The sequence below is a fragment of the Amblyomma mixtum genome, chromosome 6 (assembly GCF_055824585.1).
Source record: "Amblyomma mixtum isolate Tamu chromosome 6, ASM5582458v1, whole genome shotgun sequence".
Taxonomy (NCBI): domain Eukaryota; kingdom Metazoa; phylum Arthropoda; class Arachnida; order Ixodida; family Ixodidae; genus Amblyomma; species Amblyomma mixtum.
In genome coordinates, this window is record NC_143017.1 from 65,224,351 (window position 1) to 65,248,609 (window position 24,259).

The 24,259-nt window shown below is 46.1% G+C and overlaps 1 protein-coding gene and 1 long non-coding RNA gene across 11 annotated transcripts in view; one reads left to right on the plus strand and one right to left on the minus strand.

Annotated features, from left to right (window-relative positions):
* Positions 1-3,112: 3,112 nt before the first annotated feature.
* Positions 3,113-24,149, minus strand: LOC149339250 (venom serine carboxypeptidase-like). 9 transcript variants are annotated; one of them, XM_089548013.1, is made up of 7 exons: positions 23,900-24,149; positions 13,267-13,311; positions 12,973-13,189; positions 11,093-11,148; positions 7,838-8,010; positions 4,657-4,990; positions 3,113-4,021 (listed from the first exon to the last, which is right to left on the minus strand). In XM_089548013.1, exons 3-7 carry the CDS (start codon positions 13,044-13,046, stop codon positions 3,198-3,200), a joined length of 1,461 nt encoding a protein of 486 aa, XP_089404139.1. In that variant the 5' UTR covers positions 13,047-13,189; positions 13,267-13,311; positions 23,900-24,149; the 3' UTR covers positions 3,113-3,197. The 9 variants fall into 9 exon arrangements, with proteins under 9 accessions (XP_089404139.1, XP_089404138.1, XP_089404135.1 ...); XM_089548012.1 differs by having other exon boundaries at positions 12,973-13,199; XM_089548009.1 differs by having other exon boundaries at positions 12,973-13,208.
* LOC149339251 (uncharacterized) overlaps positions 21,496-24,259 on the plus strand; it is a 65,496-nt gene continuing 62,732 nt past the window's right edge. For both annotated transcript variants that reach the window (XR_016283497.1, XR_016283498.1), the window contains exon 1: positions 21,496-21,726. This is a non-coding gene — a long non-coding RNA (uncharacterized LOC149339251). The remainder of the gene's footprint in view (positions 21,727-24,259) is intronic.

Below are 24,259 nucleotides of genomic sequence, written 5' to 3' on the forward strand. Positions count from 1 at the left end.
CTAGCACTACTGCGCCACCACGTGCAGAAATACCCACAAAATTCACCAAATCCTGCTGTCACCATTTGGCATAGCGGTCAACCCTGCTATAGGATTTGACATTTCTCTAGCGGAAGCAACACTCCCACAGCACAAGAAGCATCTGTCCTTCCTCACTGCTATCCTTGCCCTGGTAGCACTTAGCAGTGCAATAGTAATTTAAAATTATACCATAATTAGCTGTAACGTTACGTGTTACTTAAACATTGGCGTAATGTAAAAAGATCAACGTTAGCGTATGTGCTCCATCGTACAGATGAGATCAATGTTCAAAATAGACATTTTGTTGTTGCTGTGACTGAAATATCCTGTAGTAGAGTGGAAAGTTGGGCGAGTTGGTATACGTTCATTTTGGGTATCTTTGTCTTCCGTCCCTTTCGCCCTGTTTTTCCGCCCAAAATCACTTAAATATCGTAAAGTTCAAATCAAGATGTGAAGTAATATCAGTTTAAAAGTTACTGTAGTGTTAAATAAATATTCTAAAACAACATTACATGTATATTTCAAGCAATTGTGTTACGGAGCTTTTCGCATTGCTTCTACAGAAAAGATGTTTTCCAAATTAGCAGAATTTTTTATTCAAATATATTCGACAGTGCCAGGCCTAAGCCGCATGCGCTGATGCAAAAGTTCGCTGCAAAGCTTTGCCCATTGCACCTTTATCCCTAAGACTTGCGATACAACCTTCTCAGCTGGCTATACGTATAAAACCTTCAGGCCATTCTGTCTGTTAAATAACTGTATGCGTTGCATGCATTGAGGTGTATGGTAGTGTTTAAGTGCCTTTTAAAAGTGACCATCATAGCTCGCGCTGTGGTAATGTCACCAGTTCACATGACACACCAGTGTCACGTAACACATGCATACAGTCGTTCGCGTACACTTACTCTAACCGGCATGCACTTTGCTACTCACTCAATCACTACTTCTTTAATTAGTGCCTCTCCTATCACACACTCTATAGCACACAGTTGTAAGCTACCACATTATGTGAAAGACCGTGCGACATACACATAAAACCCCGCTTCAACCAAGCCGTACGAACATGCCTGCATGGCCTAGCGGTAGTAGCCTATCTGAGGCGCACTCCAAAGGGCAGCGACTCAGTTCCCAACCAATTACCTCAATTTTCTTTTCAGCGCAATTCAATTGCTTTATCTGGTCACATGTCATACTGACGTTTTATTCAAGTAGCGACCTTGTAATCGCAGTAAATGTAGCGCTTTTATCGCTTTGCAATTTCGCCACTCAATATGTGACGCTAAACAAGTTCGACCAGTCCAGAGTTTTGCGACCCAACAACAACGCCGGACGCCGGCGGAACGGCAACGCCTTTTCCACTGAACGGGACCCTTAACGCTGCAGCGTTAAAAATGTATTGTCGTTTCATTACGACGCAATATGGTTACACTTCTGTAACTTTTCGGTACTACCTGGGTAGTACTTAGCTATTTGCTGAAAACACCAAAAAGTTGCAGACTACTCCATGCTGAACTTGGATTATCCTATTGCAGAAAATACATTTCAGCACTCCTTCATGCAGTAGAGTCCCAGTTTTCTTCACACTGCTGCCAACGACGCTTCCTTAACGCTTCACGTATTTTTCGAGGCTACCACTTCGGTCGTAAATACTTTGGAGCGCCGGTGTTACCTAGATACGCTCCAAAAGTACCTGCATGGAAGCACCATTTCTAGAAGTGGTGATTGCCAAACCTAAGAAAATATTAAGGCGAAAGCCTTTAGGCGCTCATAATCGCGGCCATGACTGTCTGTCCGTACGTTACATCTGAAGTGAAAGTCGTAACTAGTCATTACGTCACAAGTCATGACTAACAAGTTATTAACCAGTCATGTCTAGTTAGTCATTAACCAGCCGTGACTAGTTAGTTCTGACTGATTAGTCATAACTGGTTAGTCATTAAGCAGTCACAGGTCATGACTAACTAGTCATTAACCAGTCATGACTACTTAGTCCTGACTAGTTAATTAACCAGTAATGACTGGTTAGTCATCACTGGTTATTATTGACTGGTTAGTCATGATCAGTTAGTCATGACTGGTTATTATTGACTGGTTAGTCATGATCAGTTAGTCATTAACCAATGATGACTAGTTAGTCATTAACCAATCATTACTAGTTAGCCATAAGTAGTTAGTCATGTGTCATGACTAATTTGTCATGAAGAGCCGATCCAAGTCGCCCCATAGCCGCCTCGTGTGTGCCTACGACCGTGCAGCCAAAGTTGCGCGGAAAAGCTTTCGCCTCGCGCACGTTAGATCGTCAAAGTGCCACCGGAATTTTTTAGTATGTCATGATAAATGGAATGAATTCTTCCGTCTGTTCTCCAGGTAGCTGTCAGGTATAAAGTTCACAGTTGAAATGATCAGTGGCCTAGGACCTGAACAAAAACGGTGGCGAAAATGTTTCTATTGTTTGACCAAACTGATTTCTGGTTACTCATAATCAGGAAACAGCATCCTGTCACATTGATTCAGTGACGTTTCTCCTGACAGTAGCTACAGTACCTGGTCAGAGCAGCGGCGGTTAGAAATCGGAGCAGTTGGAGAATCACGCAATTCATTTCCTCTCCGTTTATTATCGAGCTGCAACAAATCTTTGCTGTATTCCCTAATAAGAGAGTATATCACTTACTGGCATCCATCCAAGCGCAGCTATACAGCTACAAAGAAGTGCTATAAAACTTTTTCAATATCATCCTAGTTAAAGAAAAATTCTTCCTGGTGCGGAGTTCGAACCAGGGACCAAAGCTTCACCGGAACAGTCGCTCTACAAACTGAGCTTTATAGCCTTTTGGCTGCGCTTCGGTGGTTGTCAATGAGTAATACACTTCATTATTAGAAATCTTATCAACCTTGGAGGATTCCCGTAAAAAATTTGACCAAACTGTTATACCTACTGCAGGCCTCGCAAACTTGGCAGGCAGTAATGTTCACCGCCTTTGCTAACACGCTGCCTAACGGGCAGGCACCCCGATACTGACTCAACCATTTTATTTTCCGGAAAAGAATATTTTCTCCTCTCTCTCCTTCTCTTCATCGAAAACAATGCATCTGAACCCTTCCTTTTTGCTTTATTGGGCAAATGGAAAGGAAAGATGTTCTGAAACCACCCTTCCGTAACTGCCTGCAAAACGCATCTACTGAGGAGATACAGACTCTTCGGCGAAGGGGCCTGTGCCGTCGACGAAGGCAGTGATGAGGTCGAACATCGGCTTGGGCTGATCGTAGGGCAACTCATGGCCGCCGTTGCGTACGACCACAAAGCTTAAGTTCTCGACGGTTTTCTTGTAGCCGTACAGTTCCTTCCCGTCAGGGCTCCACCACATTTTCTGGGGTGCGTGGAACCAGCGGGCGGCGTGCGACCAAGCCATGCGGGACAGGAATTGCTCGGACTGCGTTGTGGGCACGCATATGTCCAGAGGGCCGCTGTAGATGAGCACCTTGTAGCCATTTTCCAGGACAACGGTGAGCTGGGGCACGGCCGAACGCATAAAGTCGTCGGCAAAGTGCCCGGCCACGACATCGCGCTCTGTGCTCATTGGTGTCTGACCGACATGCAGCGCACGCCGGACTTCTGGCTTCTGGAGGAACACCTTGTACGCTCTGTTTCCCGCTGGTTCTGTGTTGGACAGGTAGTTGTAGTAGTACGTGTAGCCGGTGATGTTCCTGAAGAACGTGTCTTTGCCGTATGTGATTCCGAAGAACAACCTGTCGATGATGTAGAGGGCTTCTCTCGTTCGGCCGGCATGGGTAAGCAGTTCCGCCTCACGGCTCACGCGCATCATGTAGTCGGCGGTGTTGCGGTCGATCAGGCCAAGTGCATAGATCACGTCGCCGAAGCCAATCATGTTGACCGGATCCGTCAAGCCATTCCCATATGCAATGCCCTGGAAGTTGATCTTGACACGCATAGATTCGGCGTTCTCGTGTAAGGCTGCTCCCACTGTAGGAACGTACTTTCCTGCATGTTCGAAGCATAAAACAAAAAAAACAATAACTTTCTAGTACGCTTTCAGCCGGAAATCGGCACGTTTTAACAGCATAGAGATTCCTGCAGAACAATTGACTCTAGAAATATTTCCTGGTGAGTATAGGCTGAAGTTTCTGGCATTAAACATAATTGTTTTCCCTGATGTGTCTTGGTTTATGTGCTTTCTATAAATCGTATTTGTTCCATAAGCTCAAACATCCGCACTCGATGCAGTTCTCAATAATGAAGAAGAAAGCACGACAGCGTGAACGAAAATGCAAGGTCACTGTTCAGAAAAGCTGGACAACTTTAAAACATTATAGTACACTTTCTTGTAACCCCACAGCAAGGAAAAAAAGCAAACGCAAAGTAACTGCGCCCAGTATCGCTGTAGGGCTCTCCTGTCAAGTAAAACTTATTCTATCTTTGCTTTGTAAAGAACATGCAAGTTCAAAGAGATCACATGTTCCAATACATGTGCCGCAACTCACGAGCCAGCACTTGTTAAAAAACGACCTGCTTTTCTTCATTCGCAAAAAGTAAATAAATTCCAGTGATAAATCTCCCAGTGTTACACAACGTCATGTAACCTTTAGTAAAAGATGCATTTCAAAGGCATCGTATACCGGCGTAGGATTCTCCTGTGAGGTAGAACTCGTTCTCGTTCAGCCCTTCGAACAACGTGAAGAACTGCTGCAGGAATTCCAGCATGTCACGGCCGACGTCGGTCTGGTTGCGCGCGTAGCCTGCGTCGTCTTCAGTGAAACTGTAGCCCGTGCCAACGGGTTGGTCCACGTACAGCATCGAGTAGCGCTGCGCCCAAGTGAGCTCACGGAACATGGCCTTGTTTCCGTCCACCGACAGGTAGTAGGGACCGTTTTCGTTGAAGAAACCCATCATCGAGGTCGTGCCGGGCCCGCCTTGCAACCACAGCACCACGGGGGCATTCTCAGGATCGCTCTGTGAGTGAGAAAACATTCGCAAGATGCATCCTGTCAATCGCTGTTGCTTTTGTTTGTTATTTCGGCCTGTATTCAAGGTAAGCCCTTCTTGCCTCTTTCTTTATTTAACAGCATGTGTCGATAATGACCATCAGCAAAACACCTTACAATGGCTCCTCCATGTAACTTCTTGGCACATTCAGCGTGCACGAGTCCCGAGAGGGCTTTTTTTCATGGCATGGGCCGCTATACAGAGCACACCCTGATCCGTCACGTGGATGTAGCCCTTCCAAGGTCATCGATCGAAGCGGTCCGGAGAGAAAGATGAGATAATGAATGTAGGGACAGCGATGAGAGAAAGAACCAAGGAACTGAGGGGAGAAAATGGAGTGGGGGCCGCCGTTGCCAACAGAGAGGTTAGAAGAAGAGATAAAAAATAGTGACCAAGAGAGAAAGGCGAGAGAAACAAGCAAGCAATAAGGATGGCCAAGGAACAAGGAAGACCAGAAAGGGGAGAAAATGAAGCGATGCAGCTGCACAGAGAGAGTTAGAATGATTTCAATCTCGAGCGCGAGCAGCGATGCCGCCCGGCGCTTGCTATCGGAGCCGCAAAGGCAATCAGCTACGTTAGCCAATCTGATCATTTCTGTGTTTCTCTCTCCCCCCGAGCGGCTAAAGCTCGGAAGCGAAGCGCTCAGCGATAGGAAGTTCACTCAAGATTACTTCTGTGGGTGGCCGTAGAAACAAAATAACGAACCGAAAAACCAGCGGGCAAGGATGGCGCAGCTGCTAGGATGCTGCAGTGCTATGCGTGATGCGCGGGACCATCGTCGTGTTCGCGAGGCTCGCGTTGACATGACCCAGTTGTGCTTGCTGTCGAGTGAGAAGCCGATAGGTTTGGTTTATGGTTTGGTTTATGGGGTTTAACGTCCCACAGCGACTCAGGCTATGAGGGAAGCCGTAGTGGAGGGCTCCGGAAATTTCGACCACCTGGGGTTCTTTAACGTGCACTGACATCGCACAGTACACGGGCCTCTAGAATTTCGCCATCATCGAAATTCAGCCGCCGCGACTGGGATCGAACCCGCGTCTTTCGGGCCAGCAGCCGAGCGCCGTAACCACTGAGCCACCGCGGCGGGGCAAGAAGAGCGGCGCCGAGGACAACGCGTAGAGGGCGAACCTTCAACTGACGCAATCGCCGTCTCGGACGAGGTTCGTGCTAAGTATGGGGTTGAATTAGAAGGGTTAATATATCTTCCTCCGCTTAACCGCGGCTGACCATTCAAACCGCCGACACTACTCCGTGGTAGGTATAAAAAGTTAAATGCGCACTATTCACTTCATCTATAGCAAATGCAGGAGTTCTGATTTTCATCTCTCCTTCTGAAATCGTACCAAATAAAACCTCTCTGTGCCTGAGGAAAGTTAGCAAGCATAGAGTTTTGGACCTCCTCGATTCATGGAAAACTTGGCATCTCAGCAGCACTTCTGTAGGTGACACACACACACACACAAACTATTGCTTCGCTCCTCACTTCGCAAATTGAAACTGCCACAAATTTACATTACTTTTCCAAAAATGGTCTGTGAACGAAAGTTCCACTCAGAAAAATTTTTCACGTATGAGAACTTCAAACAGGCCATTAGTTGTATTTTTAATCATTGTGAGAGAGTGCTCTTATGACATCCATTCTGGGATTTTTTCAGAGCCGCCGAACACGTGTCCAAAATGTTTTATATCTATGTGTTCTCATTTACGATTATTTTTTTAATTGCAAAATGTGCTGTTTTGTACAAAGCAACGTAACCATTACTTCTTTATATTGTGTTCTTGCCCTTCCAGCTTGGACCATAAAGATCTGTAGTATAAAGTAAGTAAATAAATAAACAAAACTATTTATACATGCCTTCTAGAAAAGAATGAATTTTGGGACAAGTTTTTTAAATATTCTTCGCAGCGTTTACTGCCACCAAACGCTGCCAGCATTTCACGTCAACCTGCCCTTTCCAAGCTCTCAGCTGTACTACCAGTGCCATGCTTGTATGAACCGGCATTCCCAACATCTGCACAGGGCTTCGAAGTTCGTTGCACCGCTTCACATTTCTCGCCTGCCTCCACGTCTCGCGAGTGTCTGTGTTCTTCGAACCGCATCGACACAAAGTATATAGCGGTGTTTCGACGAGCACGCCCCACTGACAATGACGACAACCTGTCTAACTGTACACTTTTCACGTACGCTTCAACTTGCTGTGAATGTGAAAGCGCTGACAGGTTGCGCTCAGGGAATTTAACATGCCCTGCAGTAGCGCTTGCCTTTTACGTCGTGGGAATCAGGGTTTCTATTGGCCCAGAGGTCCACAACCTAGCAGCGTAACAACCTTGCCATGAATCGTATAACTACTGTACCTTCGGCACCTTTCTCAGCTTCTCGAGAGGTCTTTTACTACTAGTGTGCCGATACGGAAGTCAACTGACAAGTAAACAGTCGTCCAAGATAAGAGGCCTCTAGAGCCCCAGGCACAGTATATGCTACGCAGATAATATGAAGTCGGCATTCTTATGTTTTCTTGCCCGCACCGATCACCTTTAATTCCCTGAGACTGAGATTTTGAAAACTTTATTTACTATCTGTACTAGGGCTAAAATTTGATGAATGCAGTTTTTCTTATCAATTCATCACCCTGCACATGAGTGCCAGCCTTGATGTTGCCCAAAAAGCAGGGTTGAGACTAGCATTTCAGCGCTAGACTCTGTGCTTAATGAACGTAAACAACTTTCATGTCCATTGCTAACCCTCGCTTCTCAGCGCACCTTATAAATCACTCAATGTGGACCTCTCCCTACGAAGAAGCAAAGACAACTCACCATGGATGGCACGAACCAGAAGAAGAGGTTGCTGTTGAACTGCGGGTTGACCGTTATGTATCCCGCGTAGCTGGGCACTTCGGAGTCGGCGCCAATGGGGCCCACCTTGCTGAGCGACTTGGCTTCGTCCAGCTTGCCCGCTTTTATGAGCGGCGTCAGGAAGAGTGGTTCTCCTGCGGGAGACGGAAGGTTAATTGCATGACTTGTGCAGAGTCATTTTCTCGAGGCATATGGGGTTATACAAATACTTTAGCGTTGTTGACGAATGTTTTCCAGCGTGAGAAGACCTTATTGTATGGAGGTTTGAAATCTCAACTCCTATTGTCAGATGTATAGGAACACTCTTTGCAATTCAGTGCATTCATTATTATTTTTTCTCCTTGCGTTTACTAACTAGATAACCAGTAAATGTTTCATGTCTCTATGACAACGTATTCAACATACCGCCGTCGAAATAACTCAGGGAAGGATTCATCATTACCCTTCTTGTGTTCACTCAAAGCTGCAAGGTCCAAGGTTACATAGGGGTAGCCGCATAGCGACAGAGGCGAAATATAAAAGCAGGAGTGTTCCGTGCGATCTCAGGACTCTTCAAAAAACTCCACACGGCCGTAATAAATCCGAAGGACTACGGTAAGGCGTCTCTCATAACCCATACGCGATTTTGGCCATTATACTATACCATGCTAACATTTCAATGTCACAAAGTGACGCCTAATGAGACGCTAATTTCTTTTTCTAAAATAGGCAAACTAAAGTAACTGCTTGTTTATCGTAGTGATTGTTGTGCAGACATAAGCAACGACATAGGACGTAATAGCCGACACATTGTTTTCGCGTGACATTGACGCTGGACATAGACGTAATTGCAGTCAAATTGGTTTTCAGATAATTATTGCAGACATTAAATGCGGACGTAAACACGGGGAAGTGAAAACTATAATTACAGCGAAAACGCCGATGAAAAGTGATAGTGACTCCAGCCACTAATGATCCAATTCAAAGCCGCTGCGGTGTCTCACTGGTTGTGGTGCTAGGTTGCTGACCCGAAAGACGCGTGTTCGATCCCAGCCGCGGTGGTTACATTTTAACGGAGGCGAGAAGCTAGAGACTCGCGTACTGTGCGATGTCGATGCACGTTAAATAAACCTATGGGATCGAAATTAACCGCAGCCCTCTACTACGACGCCCCTCGTAGCCTGAGCCACTTTGGGGCGTTTAAAACCAGGCAAACCAACAAACCTAATTCAGTTCAGTTAACATGTAATTTCTAAGGACGTCGCTGTCCACGAGAAATGATCGCTGTGAAATGATTGCTCGTTCTTGTAGCGCATGCGTTGGCCATGGGCCCAATAGCGTTTGAAAATTCTCAGGCCTTTTAGCAAGAGCTGTCAAGTTCCTCTTCAATCGTGTCCTCTAATTTTCATGTTCTGGACATTCCAGTAAAAGATGAGCTACATTGTCATCGTCATGGCCACACGCCCAGCAGGGCTGTCTGCACTGCCACTTTGATGTCAAATAATCTTTATAATACTACACTGTTTTCGATCACTTTCTTCGTGTACACACAAAAGTACTGTGAGCCATAAATATTATATACCTGTCTCAAGCTTTGTTGAGTCCCGTCCGTGCAAGGCTTTGACAGAATTTGGCACAGTAAAAGATGAGTGTCTTCCTCGTGGCCATTGGTATATCGCGCCTACTTAGCGATACTGCGAACGCTATCCTAAGATCATTGGTGCTTTTCAGCAGTGCATTTTGCTTTACTTTAATGAACCATAGTTTACGAGTGCCGGTAAGTGCAGGCTATAGAAACTTATTGTGAGGGGCATGAGTGCGTGATGCGCAGGTTTACAGAGCTGTTTTCTTTTGGCATCAAGATTGCGCATACAGGCAATACATGTAACCTGACACCGAAACGGGGAAAACTTGGTTTGTTTTGACGCATTCGACGCGTGCAAAATCTTTGTGATCATAGTGCTTGAAAAGCAATCTTGCACTTGCCAATATGTTTGTTCGAAGTGTAAGCCACATCAAAGAAGGAATTATCCATATTCCCTTTAAAAGATCCCCCTGCCACTTGCTTGGCGAATGAAGCTCTTCTCTGGAATAAGTTCAACAATCATGTGTGGAGCCTGCTAAGTGACAAAGAGGTCGACAATGATAATGTCATGATAAGTAATTTTGCAGGCGCAATAAAAAATGTTAGTCCAATGTGTATAAACTGCTCAGTATTATTGCATATCTTCAGTTGTCACCTCGCAAGGGAGGATAATGGCATTTCGAACTTTACCGGTGAAACCTCAACGCACACAAAGAATAATCTTTTGAAACACGTAACACCGAGGAGAAACTTGAATTAACTTGTATTAATAGTTTACCGCATTCTAACGACAATAATTCTACTTATACCATCATGGATATTTTATATAGTAGGAAAGGGGAAAAATGAAATGCATAAGCTTAAATCATAGGACAATTTAGAAAGTGAACTGCGTGAATCAACGCAATTTTTTTGGGTGCGGATCTTATACTTTAGGTTACAACGCCATTTCCTTCAGTTTCTTGATTACGTAGTCTTTTTCGCTTCGACGTCAAAGATTTTAATCAAATTACTACAATTTTTTTCCTGAACATTTCTTAGCAATAAAAGCATCTCTTTCTGCCGGACAAACACCAACATAGTCAGCGAAAGCTAAAAACACGATTTTCATTAAGAACAAAAATTGCATTAATTATTCCTCAGTGTTCCTTTAAAAAATTACATGCGTGTATTTGGACTTGCTGTAAAATAGAGCAGGAACTGTGTAATATAGTTCAAACTCTGAATGATTTTTCATTTTGACGTCCAATGCACTGAACTTCAATCCCCCCTTACACTGCCTGCGAACACCTTTATTTCGATTTTTACGGGTCAAGCGGGGTGGTAAAAAAAAAGGTGACATATCTGGGTTATTGGACATTTATGATTCTTAAAAATATCTTTTTTTTCTATGCGTATTTTCTGCCCCTTGTCCCGTTCGAAAGACGAAAAGCGATGCAGCCGTCAGTCAGAGTGGCGCTTAGACAGATTGTCACTTGTGCTCCAATTTGACCCGTGAATCGCGAAAGAGATCTTACAACTTTGGTGGCACCAGCGTGGACACTTTCGCAATATTTTCTAAGAGCCCTTGTCTTTAGCGACAATTGGACTGGTTGCAAACGCAAAGACTGGAGAATAATTGAACTGTTGATGGTTTACGGTTTCTGCCTCACCTAAGTCGTCGCTGCTGGCTCCGGAGTCCGCGGTCGAGCCTTCCGCTGCAGGAGGCCTGCGCGAACACGAAATATAGCATGACAATGTGGCACGGGGTTTAAAAGCGCATTCATCTTTCTCAGCGGTTTTCATTCATAGCATTCTGAGGTGTCTCATGTGCCTTGTTTATTTTTGGGATTTTATTTTGGATATTTTCATTTTGGACTTTGATTTGGATTTTGGATATTTGGATTTGGGATTTTATTTTGGATATTTTTTCTGCTATAACAGCAGAAAAACTTAGACGCACTGCTGGCAGTGAATAGAGTCATTGTCCCTTATTCTGTTAAGAGCCCCGATACCTGATGCCAAAATGAGTGACCGCTGTGCTGCAGAACAAGGCAATGTATGTTATTATTTTTCTCGACAGCGAACGCCTTTTTCAAACACACGTTTTTTCGCTTTGTGAGGCACACTTCGTGCAAAGTTCCACTTTCCCAACTTCTCTGACAGAGATCCTTCGACTGGACATGCCTCGATGGGTGTGACGATAAACCGTCTTTCTTAGGTCGTCGGCTAAGAACACCAGTTTCAGACTTCACTGGCACTGGATGCTTAAATCTCCAAATTATGCTCTTTGATTAAAATAATGCCATAAGTAAATGGGGCAGAAAAAGAACACCAGCGCTCGCAGTGTTCATATGGATTCCCTTTTGTTCATTTGTGCGAGTATCTGCGTATAAAGTAACCATACTGGCCCAACTTGACTCTGTTTATTGTTCTTTCTTTTTTTGGATCGACATTTCCTTACGTGTTACGCATACCGTTTGTTTGAGAGGAGCCTGCCAATAATTTTTTTAAGTAGGCTTCTTCAGGTATAAAGGCGGCTTTCGCGGCATTGTAATACCAGTGATGGTGGATCTCAGAACACAGGAGAATCAGGCAAACTACTAAGCTGCTTAACTAAAGTCTAATAATTTGTTTTTTTAACTACAGCAGTTGGGCGGTTGGTTGTAACCAGAAATTTGTAGCGAAGAGTTAGCAGCAGTCATATCTGCTTTTGAAATTTTTAAAAGGAGAACACTATGCGCTGTAGCGCTATTCAATGTGCCCAATTTATGCACAATTTGCCATAAGCGCTGCTTTCAGCACGTGTCACGTAAACTATGTCTCTCCTGAGCCGAGTCTCGCCGCTTCTGCCTGCTCCAGTTCGAGCATAGTAACGTTTACGAAATTTTTAAAGCTGATATAGTTGTCTCTAAACGACTGCTAAAATTTCTAATTCCTACCAGGTGCGTAAATTTATAGGTTAAAAGTTAGCTATTACAATTTCATTAACCAGCTTGACAGCTAAATTGAGTTATTTTTTTCAATCGTCAACATTCTCGGAGCGAAAATTTTGAAAACTGAAAAATTATAAGGTGCCGTTAAGAAAATATCGAAGGTAATTGTCCATTCTCATGACAAGTAGCAAAATCTTTCTTCTAAAATGTTTCCATCGATCGCATCGAATAGTGAAGACTGCCATATAAAATAAAAGGGGAACGCTTTTGACAATAGCAAAAACGTTAATAGAAAGAAAAGGCTGCCGTCGGGTTATCTGCGGATATACTGACTGTTATAGTGGAAACCTACATTATATGAAAAAATTGCGTTCATGAATGGTTTTCCCACTCAAAAATGCTTTGTCCAGATATTTTTTATATGTGTGCGGCGTCGCAATAAAGATCTTTCTCTCTCAGTTGTACAGTTTTATTTTACGCGAAAGAAAAGTGCTTCAGACATGGTTTAGGAATTGTGCCACCTGAATATATTAAAAAAGCTTTCCGTTTGGGAGTAACCCATTTGCTTTTTTTTTTTTAGTTTTAAAATGCGTTTGTCTTTAGCTGAGCTGGCTTACCCATCGGAAGCCCATGCTCCATGGTCGAAAAGGGGGCCTGTGGAGACAAGCAGAAGCACTGCGATGAGCTTCATGCCGTGACAGAAGTGGGGGGTCGGGATCCCCGTGGCGTAGACTTGCAGTATGGCGGTGAACCGGTCCTCTTAATAGCCCCGTCGCCTCTCCAACCGCAGGAAAGATAGAACGCCGCTCCGTGTGTCCCCCTTGTTATAGGGCACTGGAACACGCTACAAAGCCTGTAATTGGATACATTTAATCTCTTTCTTTCGCTATCATTAGTGATTGTCAGCTCACCTCTGTCAGACGTTATGAGCGGCAGCACAGGCGGCTACCTGCCACCTGCGCATCAAAAGACAAACCCACAAGATCGACCCCAACAAAGCTGTCAGCTACAATGAACCTTTTTTTTTTTTTTAGGTATCGGTTTCAGCAGAACTTGAACGCCCTGCAGTGACCGAAGCTATTCGTGGTGCGATTCGGATTTTCGTCAAGACTGGTACGATCGCACTGAGCAGCTATAGGCTGCTGCTCATGGAATAAATTAAATTAGGCGACACCGCAGTTTCTGAAAATTGACAAAGAAAACTGGTTGCACCGTCTATGCTGGTTTCTTAAATAGCACTTTATTTAATACCGCGGGAATGTCGGGAAGACGAGGTTTGCCATTAGTTTTGACTAACGTCGGGCCGGAAACGTAAATCCTGCCATGGAGCAATGGCGATGCCGCTATACGGTGTCTAGATGTAGATTTCATAACCGCAATGCTCTCCTCATCGTTGACATTAATTATTTTTAATAAAGCTTTCTTTTACAATTTTATCATAAGTGAATGTTTGGTATTAGGCTCGAAAGGGAAATTGTCAAAGCGTTTCTTTTCTTCGAGGGTTGCCTCGAGAAAGGTCGTAATGTTGAGACGGAATCCGCGTTTTTCGACCCGCACCAGCGAGCCCAAAAAAAAATTGCAACTTTGCGGACCTCCCCCCCCCCCCCCCCTTCCTATGTGAATGAAGCTTTATGAGCGGAAGTAAATCAACATACACTGCGAAAACATTCGAGAGAATAAAAAAAATAAATACAGCACACCACCCCGCACTCTCCACCTCGTCTAATCGCCTCCTACGCAAAATTCAGCATAACATCGTTTATACATCGCCTGGGGCATATATATGCCATCATATATGCATATATGTGAGATACATATTCACCGTCAGGCATATATGTACCTCCATGTCCTAACTGCCCAGAACACTACGCAAACTTCTCCCACTGCCTGTTTGAATACCCATCAGCCATACAGTCAACAAATTACCCATACCCAGCCCCTAGTGGATGGAGTACTTGGCGCGCCTCGGATCAACTGCAAGACCAGCTGGCCTTCGTACGGCAAGCTCGCTGCCAATTTAGCGGCTGACACAAAAGCTGCAAACAAACTGTTCTCTCTCTCTCTCTCTCTCTCTCTCCCTCTAAACGAAACAATCAGAACAGAGGCGCTTAAACAAGATGGCGATCGTCCTGCCGTTTAATTGCGTCCATGTGCCTCGGGCACACCGGAGAGGTCGGTGCACGCATGTACAAAACTGCGAAAGAGCACGCAGGTACTGCAGTCAGCAGTAGAAGTAGAACGTGTAGGTAATGTTTGAGGAAAAGTGAAGAATTATATTCAGATGTGGTTTTTGTTCGGCACGCATAAAATTGGCCATTAGGCTAAAAGTGGTGTTGCAGTTTTTTTCATTCAAAGCCTATCGCTACTGCATTGCGGCCACTTTTAAACGCCACTCCTCTAGCACCTGATTTCATACATTCTTCACTATCCAAGATACGGCAGCTGGTTGCCTTCGCGCGAAGCACTGTATAGCTAAAAGAACCCCCCCCCCCCCCCCTAAGCTTAATGGTAATGTGCCTTTTTGCAGCCTAAGTTGCAGAGAATATGCCTTCTATTTCATTATTTTACAGCTGCTTTGACGGTGTTTCACCGGAGGCTGATAGCAAATGCATGTACCGTGTGCATGTCTAGTGCCCTTCATTTTCGGGTTAATATTTCCTGAAAAAGTAAAAATCGGGTGATAGCTTTCGCGCTCAAATTCACGTACAAATCTAGCTATTTAGAAAAATGTTCCACAACATAGCTTTTTTCGCGTCATATTTTGCATCAAAAGGCACTTTACTATTGGGTCTTCTTCATGTGCGGGACATAAAATTATTTATTTTTCGCGCATTGTTTTGTTAAACAAGGCGTAAATGAAACGTGCGTGTACTTAAATAATATAATTTTTTTTAGTTTTGTTACAATTATTTTCTCGCGTACATAACGGAATTTAGGCGAGAGTATGGTAATGTACGCGACAAAATAACTGCAGAAGAAACAGCAAACTTATGATTTCATAAACCGATTTTAGTGAATGAACTTTTTATTTATACATTGTTACTGAAAATATTCCGCATAAGCAGGTCATTTTATGTCCCATACGAAAATGAGTGCTAATACTAAGGTGCTTTTTCCTACAAAAAAAAAGAATTCTGCGAAACAAAAATTTTATGGTCGTTTTCGTTGAATCCGATTTGCGTCCGAATTTGAGCTCGAGTCCCCTGAGTCCCAGAAAAAATAAAACATCAGATTGAAGGACCGTAGACACTGCGCTCTGACTGTTTGTTCATCCTCATGCTTTATCACTTTGCGATACGAGATGCGACCAGCTTTAGCTCGAATGGTCGCAGCCATGCGCAGCCTCTCCTCCTTTGTTCGAGATTGTTGGGGCTGTTTTTAGTGCTTTATCTCGAACGTTCTTTGTAAGTTTTAAACTTGCACGCCGCAACCGCCTAGCACGCTGGTTACTATCACCCCCACCGATCAGTTGAGTGTTTATGGGCTCAAGTAAGCCAATTGAAGAATTCATTTAGGAACCAGTTCAGTCCGCTCATCCATCGTCCGCGTCGTTGTCACCCCCACCCCCGTGACGTCTGGTGGAAGTGCTGGGTAATGAATGTTACACAAGAAGACGGCGCGACAGACGAAGGCAAAGGAGGCACACAATACGACAGGACCGGCGCCTGGCGTATGTCCCAAAGACAACGGTGTCTGTCGCGCCGTCTTCTTGTGTGATTCTCATGTACCAACTAGCCCAGACAGAGTTCTTCTAGTAAAGAATGTCTTTGGCGCCCGCACCCTCTGTGAGCCACTGAAGCATACACAGGGAAAGCCACAGAAACCGCCCCGCTAAAAAACGCACTGTGAAAGACCAACCGTCGCCGGAGGCTTTCACCTGAACACAAGCCACTACGGGACCGCACTTACACGCGGTCACGTACGACGTCAACCCTAACGACTTCAGGAGCCTCCGTTATTGTGCACCAACCAGGACTGGCGGCAGCCATCAACGGCTCACCAGGCGAAGATCTCTGTGATTGGGTCGACCAGTTTGAAAAAGTGGCCATGTTCAATAACTGGGAGGACCGTACTAAATTAGGCTACACTTTTTCCGCCCTGGTGGGACCTGAGAGCACGTGGTACGAAAACTGTGAAGCTTTCTTGGCAATGTTTAATTCTTTCAAATTCCCGAAGGCGTTTGCAACCGTCGTCCGGAAGATCAAAGCTCAGTTATCTCTACCTCGGACTTCAAGAAGACCAAGGCTAACTAATCGACAACCGAGAAGGAGTGCTTCACTATCATCTGAGCTTGGCTACGTCGAAATTCAATGTCCACCTTAACGGACGACCATTAAAGGTGGTCAGCGATGACCATCGACTGCTGGCTTGCCGGTTTCCTTTAAAGGACCCCTCCGGCCGCCTTGCTCAATGGAGCCAGCGCCTGCAGGAGTTTGACATCGCTGTCGTCTACAAATCTGGGCGCAAGCACACCGAAGTGATTGCTTATCGCGAGCCCCTTTCGACAAGGCGCCTAAACTTAGAATGGTAGTATCTCCATGTCGGAAAAAATTATCCGGCGTGGCGTTGGTGACCGTTTGAAGCATCGCGGCTTTGGTGGGCCACCTAGGTCACGTGACCTGTAGCATCATCACAACATGCCCACCGGATTATAAGAAAAAAGAACACCGTGGCACGTGGCGCTGAAATTAATTACTGCCCGCGAGAGGTTGCTTGGGAAGAAGAACCTGGGTCGCGCAAACCCCACCGGTGGCAGCACCCGCCATCACAGGGCAGTGGAGCGTCGCTTCACCGCTGAGCCGAGAGGGTAATGAAGACTCCCAGGGATCTCTGAATGCTAAGAGTAGAATTACCAATTCCTCATATACCAGGTGTCTAAATGTAACCCAGCTTTTAAAAAACACGGGGTGTCCTAGCCGTATGAAACGAAATGAGGGTTGTTTAGAGTCGCGTGACCTAGTCTGCAGTGCTTTTTTGGTTTTTCAAGGTTGAATAATTAGTTAAGCTTAATTAACTATTTTTTAATTATTGACTTGAGGAACAAAGTGTAAATGGAAAAGTTGTAGATCACTTTGAGAAACAGCTTACTGGGACATTTGCAGCAAAGTAATATTTACGTAAAGTAGTTTTTTTACCGGCCTTTAACCACAACTCACACAATAATAAAAAGCTTCCTCATGACAACCGTGCCACTTCAACGTCTCAAGACGCGCCTTAAAGAATAAATCCAATTTTTCTTAAGTCCTCTCTTCGATGAGACTTTGGGTGCACATTGGGACAGAGAAGTGAGCGAGCAGCTGGTCACGTGACAACTTTCTTTTAAGGCCAATAAATGGTGCTCCGTAAATCGTAACTTGACGGAAACAGCACTACTAGCGGTTTTTCGAGGCGATCTAAAACTTCTTCTTTGACACTTTCTTCCTTAAGTCAATAATTAAAAAGTTAGCTAATTAAAATTAGGTAATTAACTTTAAAGAGCGAAAAAATACTCAAGACTAGGCCACGTGACTATGAACAACCCTGAGTTGGTTTCACTGCATACTAGGACACTTCGCCTTTTTTAAAAGTTTGGTTACATTTAGCTGGGACACCCGGTATAGGCATCAACCCATCAGTGCTATCACGTCATATCCTTAAGGCGGATCTTAAGCGTCCCCTCCAGTTTTTCTGGGATCGATATGCACCACTGACTCCCATAAGCAACGCTCGGAATACGACCTACAGCATCTCATCGAGTGCCTACAGGACAGGGCTTTCAAAGCGCTAGCACCCTTCATCCCGTTCATGGGTTTCGCCGTTGCCACTCTGGTCCTTCTGGCAAGTTGGCAGGCGGCAACCCGCGGAAAAGTTGCATAGTGTTTCGGGCAGAACCTCTGATTTAGAATGCTTGATGTCTGTCTGACTACTTTATGGTTTCTCGTTTACGGTGTTTGATGTCCTTAAGTGACAGGGGCTATGAGGAACGCTCTAGTGGAGGGCTCTAGAAAATTTATACCGCCTGAGGTTCTTTAACGTGCACTGACATCGCTCAGTACACAGGCCTCTAGTATTTCGCCTCCACTAAAATGGGATCGCCGCGACCAGGATTTAACCCGCCTCTACAGGGTCAGCAGCCGAGCACCATAACCGCTGAGCCAGCGCTGCAGCAGTCTAACTTACTCTAGGGATCACACGACTGTCTTTGTAGCCTTAAGTGTGATTATGATTGGTATTCGTGCATTGGACGGCTGTAATAAGGTTTGGTTTGGTTTATGGCGTTTAACGTCCCAAAGCGACTAAGGCTATGAGAGACGTCGTAGTGGAGGGCTCCGGAGATTTTGACCACCTGGTGTTCATTAACGTGCACTGACATCGCACAGTACACGGGCCTCTAGAATTTCTCCTCCAAAGAAATTCAACCGCCGCGGCCGGGATCGAACCCGCGTCTTTCGGGTCAGCAGCCGAGCATCATAACCACTGAGCCACCGCGGCGGCTGGCTGTAATAAGCATCGTGTCATGTATGTAATGGGATTTATCTATGCCATGCAAACACACACATCACGCAGAATATACTTGATATACCACTTTAATAACAGAGTAGACGAAGGAAGGGAACTTCATGGTTTAGGGTGTATGGGAGTTTAACGTCCCGAAGCGACTCTGGCTAGGAGGGACGCCGTAGTGAAGGGCTCCGGAAATTTCGACCGCCTGGGGTTCTTTAACCTGCACTGACATCGCACAGTTCACGGACCTCTGGAATTTCGCCTCCATCAAAATTCGACCGCGACGGCCTGGATCTCACCCGCCTCTCTCCGGTCAGCAGCCGAGCGCCACAACCTCTGAGTCACCACGGCGGCCCAAAAGGAAGGGAAGTGAGGGGCTCGTTATGACATATGAAAGAAGGAATTTCCGGTTTCATGAGAGTTGGCTTCCCTCGTGTACCTTAATCACATAGCAGAATCATGCATTCCAATGCATAACCACGATAAACAACGCAAAACCGAAATAAACAGTGTGGAACATTGGTCACACAGTGCTTGCGCATCTAATTGACATTTGACTCAGCTGGGCGAATCGACCATTTTTTTCAGCCCCAGAGGTGTTCAAGCGTAACTTGTCCTACACCTGTCTACAAAATGGCATCGACCATCGCTGAGAACTTCCTCGCCGTTCCCAACAGCTTATGAGAAGGAATTCTGCAGGCTTCCTATCACGAACCAACAGCAGGCACATCAGGCTCAGCCGCACCCTTCCCAGCATTCAAGACAAGTTCTATTAGCTACGATAATCCGCAGAAGTCGCAAGCTACGTAAAAACCTTCCGAGGCTGCTAGAGACGAAATACACCACCGACCAAGCGAGCAGGGCTTCTCAGGTCAAGCCCATCGCCAAAAAGATCATTCCAGCAGATCGGTATGGACCTTCTCGGCCCTTTCCAGACGTCGGCATCCGGAAACAAATGAATAATAGTGGCGGCCGGCTATCTGACCCGCTGCATCGAAGCTAAAGCTCTCACAGACGACACAATAGCAGAATGCTCAACACAGACAGAGGAACAGTGTTCCCGACTGAGCTGCCGCAAGCCACCCTGTGCGGCCGTCAGACAAGAACTGCGTACCATTCGCTGAAAAATTGCTCACAGAACGCTTGAACAAGACCATCACAGACATGCTGGCCATGTATTTCGACGCTGAACACAAGACCTGGGATGTCGGCACGTAGTGTTCGCATACAAAATCGCTCTGCAGGAGACCACCCAGATGACGCCCTGTCGGCTCGTCCATGTAAGGGACGTAACGACCACACTCGACGCCATGCTGTAAAACATCGACGTCACCGCCTCCCTCCAGTGTGCAGAAGCCCGACGGCCCGCCAGTGTACTGTGGTGAGCAGCCTTGTCTAGAGCGCTCGGGCGGTGCACTTCCTTGCAAACAAATCCAGATTTTGTGCTGCCTCTAGGGTCCAGCTGCAACGCTTGCACGGAAGTAGCGCCAGATAGCCTCGTAAACAAAGCAGGCGCGAAAACTTTGCCCTGTAATGAGGGGCTGCTCTCTAATTTCGGTTTTTGTTACCAAGTGCGCACTGCTCAAGCGCTCTAGACAAGGCTGCTCACCACTGTACATATCAGAGACCAGCAGCGCTCAGACACCCGACACTGCAACCTAAGACGACGCGATGCAAATAACAAGTCTTATGACAGGTTCTGGGTGTGTATACCAAACCGCAGTGAAAGACTTAGTGTAAAACTGTTATGGCGTTATTCCAGATCTTACAAGATAATTCGACGAATAGGTGAACTGGACAATGAAGTCTTTCTCGATGGAGCGACAGCATCGCAGTGGCACAGCGCAAGCCCTGTAGTTGTGTAGGTATTTTTTTTTAATTTTCCAACTCACTCCTTTAATGACCCCTTCGAGGTTGGCGGTATTCGAAATACACCAATAAATAAATAAATAAATAAAAATTCTGTGCACCTTAAGCCTTAATTGAGCGCGCTGATTGACGCTTTACTTTTGCATTCTAACTGTTTTTCCATGATATTGTTTTCGCTGTAAAGCATCGCGGCGATGGTTCTTTGGGAGGGGAGCAAGGTTGCGAAGCTTAGACTTAGCTCATGCTCAAAGCCGCCGCCGCGCGGCTTTATCGCTTTGTTTGTCACCGAATATACGACCAGCTTTATCTCGAATGACAGTAGCTACGCGCAACCACTTCTACGTTGTCCGAGATTATTGCGGTTGCTTTGTGTGGTTTATCTCGTAAGTTGTTTGTCAGCTTATCATTGAGCGCTGCCGAGAACACCGGTGATCAGTCCTTCGAAGACCACCGAGAAGGCTCGTTGCTATCACCACCACTCATTTGTTCTGTGCTTCTGGGCGCAAATGAGCTCGATAAGAAGTGCATTTTGAAACCACTTCAGTCAGCTCATCGATCTTTCACGGCGTTGTCACCATCACGTCACAATTAGAAGCAACGCCGCTACATGTATTTGTTATCAGCCTCTATAACAACACATCATTAGACAAATTCACCCCCTCCCTTCCTGTTTACGGTTCTGATCTGTTCTTATCGGCATAACACTCCACTCGCCTATGACTCTGGCGATAGCCCTCACATTTATAACCTTATTGTACGCTGGAGTGATTACGCAAGATTCACCGGGCCACCTCACCTATAGGCCTCAAATGTGCTTTCGTGGTAGGTGTGAACCGTTTCCTTTCAGCGTGCCCAGTTTTTGTGACACGCATGAGACGCTCCTGTGAAAACGCAGAATGAACGTTCCGTTGGACGACATCTCTTTCATAAAAGCGACCGTTTTCAACGCGCATGAGCCTTGTAGCAGGTCATCCTTTAGCGTCGGAGTGCTTGATGAACTTATGCCTATACGAAGCCTGGTAAGTGCCCGTCTTTCGACCTCTGGCTTTGAAAAACCGCATTCTTAGCTTATGTTCAAATTACAACGTGTCATGGTTGATAGCCGTTAAACGTGGCATAATATAGGGTAGCTGGGCGGAGGGTTGTAGGGGCACCTGATCTTGACATGACGATGTCGCAGCCGTGTTGGGGAGGTGGGCGAACTGCGGGCTAATACGGCGGCTTTTGGTTTTCTCGAAGCGCCCACATTCCTTTAGAATGCTGCCAACCGTTGACCAATTTTTGTAAACTACTAAGTTGAAAGCGTCGTCCGCAATACCTTTCAAAACGTCTCGAACTTTGCTTGTGGCAAAGCACCAACACATCCTGAATATGCGAACCGTAAGACTCGGTCGACGTTTGGGCACGGGAAGCGAGGTCCGTCTTGGGGGCAAGTTGTCGGCCGAGCGGCTTTCCAAACAGCTTGTGAAACTGTTTGCTCGCATGTGTTCCAGATAGTTGGTTCATTTTCATGTGTCTCGCACCATACGCGAGCGGTGCCGCTGTGATAGAACATGGCATAGGCAAGCATGAGAGTCGAGTCACAGCGGTTGTACGTACTCACACGTTCGCACATGTTGAGCCAATCTTCGATGTCGACGGCATATGGTGGAAAATGTCGTAGGGTTACGACGGTGGGCCAGAACGACCGATGACGAGGCTGGCAGCGTTTTCAGCGACGCGTCTTGGGGCATGGTTAAGTGGCTGAGCTGGCGTCCGCTGCGTAGCTCCGTCGAGGGCTGTAGGCATTGGCGAAATCCGCACCTCCACCAAGTATGCAACAGGGAAGAATACATTTAAAGGTATTTACAGGGAAAATATTAACGGCTGCCGGGATAGTTGCGAGCAGCTCCGAGCTTGTTGTTGTTGTTGTTGCCTTGGTGGCGGACTGAGAGAGAGATCTTCGTCGTCGTCGTCGGTCTTCGATCCGTGGCATGGGGGCAAACTCTTCGTCGTCGGCCCGCTACAATATCATCAGTTAACTGAAATCACCCGTCCACAATAAATACCACAAACCCTCAGATTTTCGCTTGGTGTGTTAATCTCTCTGCATTAAAAAACTATTTTTCATAGAAGGCGCATTTTCGGGTATAATTCGAGTTTAACTGGATTTCTAAGCAAGTTGTTCAGTGTGCAAGAATTATGAAACACCGAGTTTTACCCTAAAATGAATAGCTTACTCATACCAGAGAACTGCTTCCAAGTCATAAGGATCGAAGTGGCAAGAACGCGAAATAAATTCATTCTTGGGCAATAATTTTTTTATCATTTTGTTTCGTTTTTTTTCGCCCCTAGCTGTGTCGTTAGTTGCGGATTCCCGGTGACGTACGCTGTGGAGGACGATGTCGTAATAATACTTTCATAAGCACGCCCATGTTATCGCTTATTTGCGCAAGCACACCCATATCCCAATTTTAGTAGGCACGTTATGATAGCCAAAATGAGGTTTGGCTCCCTCTTTAAGGGAGTCCGCGAGCCATGGTATCACCCATCTATATGCACGCTCCTAGCAGCACACAACACCGTTTATGGATGATTAACAAAACAATTGAAAAATGCACAAGAAAACAAACGCAGCCGCATGTTGGTTAAAACAAAATACAGCGCTAGCACTACGGCAACACCGTGCTAACATGAGTGTTTGTTCCTCAAAGCTACAACGAAGTCAATATCGCGACGGTTTCAACTGCAATGCTACTCTTGGTTGGGCGCGGCAAAGTGGACAGCGCTGCTAACGATGCGGCTACACCATCTATACTATCGCCCCGCCGTGGTGGCTCAGTGGTTATGGCGCTCGGCTGCTGACCCGAAGGACGCGGGTTCGATCCCGGCCGTGGCGGCTGAATTTCGATGAAGGCGAAATTCTAGAGGCCCGTGTGCTGTGCGATGTCAGTGCACGTTAAGGAACCCCAGGTGGTCAAAATTTTTTGACCCCTTCACTACGGCGTCCCTCAGAGCCTCAGTTGCTTCGGGACGTTAAACCCCAATAAACCAAACCAAACCATCTATACCAGCAGCTAAAACACACAAATACAACACAAAAACACACATAAACAACACAATGCTAGCATGCTCACATGAAACAACAAGACGTTGTCTTAGCTTGGTGCAGCCTGTGCTAAGGATGGGGTTGTGGTCTTCGCAGCTACTCACACTCGACACTGCTTCTATGCCGTCGGAAGACCTCTCCTGCAGAGTCTGGTAGGATGATCGCTCCCCAGGCACGGTCCAGCAACGCTTTGGGGCCTGGGCCTGGCCGCCCCAAACCACGATGCGCAAGGCCTGCTCCCCCGCGTGCAACTTGCCTAGTTTACCGACCACCCGGCGGTTATCTAGACGCTGCCGACAACACGTATGTACATGCCCACCGCGAGCCCGGCGAAGAACTGGCCCGACTTGCGCAGTGGTGAAATATCCTGGAGCACTCGCTCGCACCCGAATGATGCCGGTCACGTGCGCTGCGCTAGCGCAGCCTTATGCATTGAGGCATTGGAGGGCCGTGGGCTCCACAAC

What these genes read in the sequence shown, in the direction of transcription:
- LOC149339250 (XM_089548016.1), bottom strand. Translation starts at nt 13,046, where the DNA reads ATGAAGCTCATCGCAGTGCTTCTGCTTGTCTCCACAGGCCCCCTTTTC. An exon ending in TCTGGTTCGTGCCATCCATG is followed by an intron (nt 4,991 to 7,837) that starts GTGAGTTGTCTT and finishes TCTCACTCACAG; the next exon opens with AGCGATCCTGAGAATGCCCC. An exon ending in CACAGGAGAATCCTACGCCG is followed by an intron (nt 4,022 to 4,656) that starts GTATACGATGCC and finishes TCGAACATGCAG; the next exon opens with GAAAGTACGTTCCTACAGTG.